We start from the raw sequence: 6325 nt of genomic DNA on the forward strand, positions 1-6325 counted from the left end.
ACGGGTGCTTGGAGACAAAGTGGGGAGGTAGATGTGACGGCTGGGAGAAGTCACATCAAGAATTCCAATTCAAGTTCTTTTTTTCATTTCACTATTCCTTACTCCAGGAGCCATGGAGAAAAGAATGATCCCATTCGACTTTTTTTAGTGGATTTGATTTCACTTTTGCGTTGAACAAAAAGGAGCCGTGGACCTAAAGCAGGCCGAATACAGAAAACCAGGGGACGGACACGGCCCAAATCGTTGGAAGAGCAGGGACAGAGCCCACATCGGAAGACAAGGGCGGAGTGTCCCAAAACGCAGACCCTTTTTCCATCTTCCTGCTAGAGGCTGCCGCTCCATTCCAAGCATGGCTGCGGCTATGCGCCATCTGATTTCTTCACGCCTCGCCGCATTGAGCAGAGCCGCCGCCGGGCGTCTGCGAAGGAAGGCTTCCCTAGCCGGTGGAGTCCGGCGGCTTGGACCGGTGGGGAAAGCGGATCCATGGAGGAGCATTTCCACTACGCCAGATTGGAACAGGTACAAGGGACCGCCGAAGCCGACCTTCTCATGGAAACTGCAAGATCTGCTCAACGATGATTTCTTCAAGAACGAGGCCAGTCTTTTCCTCTTCCTTCGTTTCTTGCTTCCATTAATCATATATATATTGACGCTCTGTACTAGTACTTGGCAAGGCTAAGTATAGCTTGCTTCTTCTGGATGAAGTATATACGTAATGTTAGATCAGCTGTAGAGCAAGCTTTCAAAATCAATTTAGGGCTCATATGGGATTGGGGGCTGTGTGAATCCTAATTATGCAGTGGCCGGATGTACACATTGTGTTTGTATTTTGATGCTTCATTATAAGTTAATAAAACACACCCTTTATCGAAAAATATGGGATTGAGGGGATTTTCTAAATTCACCGTTGATGCGATCACATTCAGGGCACGGGCATCGATCTAGCTGCGCTGCCGTTATTGCACATGGCTATATATTGTCAGCGTACTAATAGGATTTCTGTTGCATGAGGCTGCACTTCGTATCCCTTATTTGTATGGTGTTCTTTCTCATTGGTTGTTCTGTCTGGCTTTTTATTATATTTAAGTAAACTTGTGCTGGACCGTGTAAACGTTGCAACAATTGATTGACGGCTGTGTGCATCGATCGATGCAGAGGACTGGGTTTCAACCCTCTTTTCAAAAGGAAAAAAATGCTCCTACAAAGACCTGACAAGTTGCTGCTAACCTCTATATATGTATGTGCTTCATTTCATTCAGATTAAGGTGATACCAACAACTTTCACTTCGGTAGAGGGGTACATGGGTTCATTCATGGCTCCACTATTGGAAGAAGCTCGTGCCGATCTCTGCTCTGCATTGCGCGGCATCTGGCACGCGCCGGTGGCCCAAGTGATCCGGATCCAACAGGAACGCACTTCAGAATTCTGTATCTCGTTCAAGGAACCTCGGCCAGCTGGTTGTTATGCCCCGAAAGTCAAGGATATATTGGTGCTCACATGTCGGAAACCGAGCCGCCACAAAGACTTGGACCCATTTGTCATAGCTGTAGTGCCTCCATCCGAAGATAGTAAAAGTGAAAGGAACGATGACGAAGGCACCACCACCGGCTCTTCTGATTCTGAAGATATGGACAATACTGTCACCTCTTCCCAAGACATAGCCATGCCATCTCTTCTCGAGAAAAATGCAACATCAGTTGATGTAGAGGCCTGGGCGCACCCCTTTTTCGAAAAAGAAAAGAAAAATGCACCCCAAGTGGTCGACACTGGCACAACAATATCAATAAGGCTGCTGTCGGGTAAACTACCTGTCAAACGACAAGGTCAAAAAGAAGTGATCGCATTGCCTCTTTTTGCGGTTTTTCTTATCAATATGAAGAGCAACAATCGTATACATGATGCACTGGAACTGAAAGCCGGCATCCTTAGCCGTTGGGGCAGTAGCCTCGTAGAGAGGATTGCAGAGTATGCTTCAACTGTATGTATCTATTTAGTACTATAGCATGGTTTGCGTCTTTCTACTCGATCAATATGTTGTGATAGTTCCTATTTTCTGATGGCAGGTCAGCCAGGATCGCAATTCATTGTTGCCAGAGGTACCTTCAGGGTTAGCGTCACATAAGGAGCTGGATGGCCTTGAAAAATTCAAGCTCAACACCTCACAGCAGAAGGCGGTACTTGATTGTGTTTCAGCAATGGATCAAGCTAGGTGCTGGGTGCGCCTTATCTGGGGACCACCTGGAACAGGGAAAACCAAGGCCATCATATCTCTCTTGTGGTCAATGCTGATGAAAAACCACAGGACACTAGCTTGCGCTCCGACCAACACGGCGGTTGTGGAGGTTGCCTCCCGTGTTCTCGGTATTCTCGAGGATGAGTCCTATGGCGGCAATGGAAAACACTTCTCCCTGGGCAATGTCGTGTTGTTTGGCAACGAAGATCGGATGAACGTGGATGAAAACCTCGCAAAGATCTTCTTGGATCGGCGTGTGTACCGACTTGTGAATGTGGCGACAAGCTGGAGGCACTATGTGAACCACATGCCAGAACTTCTTGCGAAACCGTTGTGTATGCACTCTTTGTATCTTAAGGATGTTCGATCGGAGCGTAGGGGTGATATTTTGCGGCTGCAAGGGGTGGGGGATGCTGAACTAGAGAGGAGGAGGAAGGTGACATTCAACGAATTCTTCATAGACAATTACGAATGTCGTGAGGAAGCACTGCGCCGCTGCTTCGAGACTCTCCGCAATGATCTGCCCCTATCCGCTAGGAGATTTGATTACCTGGATGAGACCCTGCGCTCGCTCGAAGCTTTCGGGAAACTTCTCCGGTCCGAGCCGGAGCGCCCGCTTGGGAAACTCTTCTTCAAAAACGGGGGGTGGCCAGAGTTCCAAGAAGCAAGAGCATTGTGTCTTAACAAGCTAGAACACTTGCCCGATTGGTTTGATTTGCTTCCAAGCGATTCGAGCAAAATTGAAGACTACGCACTGAACAATGCCACGATCATACTTTGCACTGCTGCTAGCTCATTTAATCTGCGTCGCGTCCGTGATTTCCAGCCGTTTGAGCTCCTTGTTATCGATGAGGCGGCGCAGCTCAAGGAGTGCGAGTCGCTGCTTGGTATCCACCGTGCTGTTCTTATCGGTGATGAATGCCAGCTACCAGCGCTTGTCAAAAGCAAGGTAATGTTTTTCTTTTTCTTCTAGCCTGTCCGTCGGTCAGTCCTGGTGTATCAGATCAAGCAATGCTCACACTCACAATTGGCTGCTGCAGCTCAGCGCTGAGGCCGGCTTTGGAAGAAGTCTGTTCGAGAGGCTGTGCTTGCTAGGACACCCGAAGCACCTCCTCGATGTGCAGTACAGGATGCACCCAGAAATAAGCAAGTTCCCCATCTCAAGTTTTTACTGTAGGAAGGTGACAGATGGCCCCAACGTCCTTCACAGAGACTACGAGAGGAAGCTCCTGGACGGCCCAATGTATGGCCCCTACTCCTTCATCAACATCCAAGGTGGGATCGAAAGCTCGGGCATGCATGGCACGAGCCTGAGCAACGCTGCTGAGGTCGCTGCGGTGACCCGGATTGTGCAGAGATTGTCCCAAGGTATGCTGCAGCTACCTAGATATTTAGCAGCTGTAGATTCATCAAACATATTTCCTTTCCTTTGCTTCCTATCATCAGTTGACTAGTTTGGGTTCGTGTGTACGGAGTCAGTTGACACAAGAAGCAAGCTCAGCGTGGGCGTGGTATCGCCATACAAGGCCCAAGTCCGTGCCATCCAGGAGAGCCTTGCTTTGGAGCACGACAAGTATGGCGGTTTATCCGTAAAAGATCCGAACCGTGGACGGGTTCCAGGGTGCCGAGGAGGATGTTGTCATCTTCTCCGCCGTGCGGGCCAATACCCATGGATCGGTCGGGTTCCTCTCCGATCAGAGGCGTACCAATGTGGCGCAAACACGGGCCAAGTGAGTGAACAATTAGTCGCCTGGTTGGTTGAGAGGACTTCTTCAGCTCATAGAAAAATTGGGGTCATATGTGATCTTGCTACTTCAGTTCTGCGCACTTCTGTTGCTGTGTTCTTTTGCAGGCATTGCTTCTGGATTCTTGGCGATGCGGCTACGTTGTCGAGCAGCAGGACAATCTGGCAGAAGATAGTGGCCGATGCAAAGAAAAGAGGATGCTTCTATGATGGCAACGACGACAAAGACCTCTGTTCTGTGGTGAGCGTCGCGATCAAGAAGGATGAAGTCAACCGTCTGCTCAAGATGGTGGATGCTCGTCTTGGTATATGCAGCTCATAATCTTGGGTATGATCGAGTAAATCAATCCTTGGCACTGCATCTTAATTTCAGAACTAACTTAACTGTCGAAAGAAGCATCTGACAGTAGGTGTTGCAACTACCGTTTCTTCCCTTCAGAAATCCAAGACGGACTAACTATGAACTTCTAAACGGGCAGGCATAGGGATGTGCACTGACCGCTGATGCAGTTGCTAATCTCTTTGATCGTCAGTCGAGTACTCGCCAGAGGCCAACCGCAGGAACTTACAGAGCCATTTTTTTCCAAAAAGGAGGATTACCCCCGGCCTCTGCATCAAATGATACACGCAGAGGAACTTACAGAGCCATGTGCGCAGATAACATACTAACTCTTGGTTGGCACTTTGCTTGTTTGAGCCTGTAGGTTTCTGTTTTTGTGCATGTAAGATGTTCTCAGAGGAGTTTGGAGTTGCGCAGCAGCGGTGATATTTCGCGTGTGTGAGGTGGAACAGAAAGGATATTACTTATTACCTGGTAGCTGATTAGTTTTGGTTCTTGATCGTAAGAGGATGGCCAGGGTATAATCATGTTGGACTATGTAGTCTGATTCCAGAAATGAAATTGAGGAGCTGAGCTCCTTTCCTTGAAAAAAATAGTACTAATTCCTGTGTTATAGTGGTGATATGAAAGCCTTGGGATGGCCAGAAGGCCATTGTTCTTTTGAGGGAACTACATTACTCGTTGAATTCCCTCTTTGGCTGCAATGCAAGTGTTACCGTGCATCTAGATGAAGCATAGTTAGAATGTCATTCACATGTCTGAACAGTCTCAGTTGCTCATTGCTGAATATTTCCTTACTATTCGTTGTACTTACTACTTGGTACATATCTACGTACTATAGATTCATGGTATGGAATTGACACTTGAAAGCTGCTAGTCATCCCTTGTGTTTGTATGCTTGTGTTGCGTTTCAGTCTCTATATGGCTGTGTTGCTTTTACCAAGGAACGTCCGACTTGGATGGCCTTATGTTTTTTCTTCTAATCCATTAATGATAAGAGAAGTAAGTATATATCAGGGAAGCCTCTGCAAAGGTCTGATTTGTTAAAACGCAAATTATATCATATGAATAAAACAGTAGTTCGAATAATTGATTAAACCAGTTTGCTTAAGACTTCATTATTGTAAAATATGTGACCTCAACCAATGGCTTCAGATTATAAATCTTGAAGTGAGAAGAGAAGGACCAATTCCTCCCCACCAAACGAACTATCAACAAGCCAAGAATGCTTGATTACAATAATTAGAACTATGTTAGTAATGTTTTTCATTAATAAAATCTATCTATCTGTTATTTTACGGGAAAATCGATGGAGCATACTGTCTTCCTGTGCTAGTACCTCTCAATAAGATTTTTCTCTAAAGCACTTGCATGAATGCAGAAATCGCATGCATCATGCTGACATCATTGTATGAAATTAAAATTATTAATTATTAATTTTTTATCTTACCAAGCGCTAATCTAATTAGCGGTCATCTTCACCAGTGCGTTCGTCTTGACAAGTGCTTAAAATCGTGATCACATGTTGTCATATTTTCACAAAAAAGAAAACCTGGCAGAGATGGTGTTGGTTGTGTGCATCATAACCATACAGAGGTCGGATGTGTGCTCATTGTGTTTCTATCCGCTCGATCTTCCTTTTGAGTTAATAAGATCCACTCTTTATCGAAAAAATAAGTATTGGACGAGCTCTCAGAGCCTCTTTAGTTCGCATGATTCTAAAAACGTAAGAATAGAAAACAAGAATATGACAAGATTGTCACAAAGGATTAAAAATACTGGAATTTTGAAAGCATTAGGTTCACATGAATAGGAAACACATGAATACTTGGTCAACTCAAAGTCAAGCCACATGAAAAAGTATAATTAGAATATAACAACGCCACTAAGGATCTTAGTCTTTTTCTTCGTGCGTAGGAATTTTAAGAAGAGGTCCATGCGGACTGTAAAATTTATGTGTTTTTGTTTTGAAACAGAGATTGAGAAAAAACTATTCATTTTCTCTTT

The 6325-nt window shown here is 45.5% G+C and overlaps 1 protein-coding gene across 1 annotated transcript; it reads left to right on the top strand.

The window, feature by feature from the left end:
* Window positions 1–588: 588 nt before the first annotated feature.
* On the top strand, window positions 589–4830 carry LOC119298182. The gene is made up of 6 exons (XM_037575681.1): window positions 589–1979; window positions 2065–3183; window positions 3275–3602; window positions 3714–3964; window positions 4087–4306; window positions 4418–4830. The coding sequence occupies exons 1-5, from the start codon at window positions 1236–1238 to the stop codon at window positions 4186–4188; spliced, it is 2544 nt and encodes an 847-aa protein (XP_037431578.1). The 5' UTR covers window positions 589–1235; the 3' UTR covers window positions 4189–4306; window positions 4418–4830.
* The last annotated feature ends 1495 nt before the right edge of the window (window positions 4831–6325 follow it).

Source organism: Triticum dicoccoides, chromosome 5A, assembly GCF_002162155.2.
Source record: "Triticum dicoccoides isolate Atlit2015 ecotype Zavitan chromosome 5A, WEW_v2.0, whole genome shotgun sequence".
Lineage (NCBI taxonomy): Eukaryota > Viridiplantae > Streptophyta > Magnoliopsida > Poales > Poaceae > Triticum > Triticum dicoccoides.

Coding starts and splice junctions, on each gene's coding strand:
- LOC119298182 (XM_037575681.1), top strand. CDS start 1,236: ATGTATGTGCTTCATTTCATTCAGATTAAGGTGATACCAACAACTTTC. Junction 3,603..3,713: donor TGTGCAGAGATTGTCCCAAG/GTATGCTGCAGC, acceptor GTACGGAGTCAG/TTGACACAAGAAGCAAGCTC. Junction 3,965..4,086: donor GTGGCGCAAACACGGGCCAA/GTGAGTGAACAA, acceptor GTTCTTTTGCAG/GCATTGCTTCTGGATTCTTG.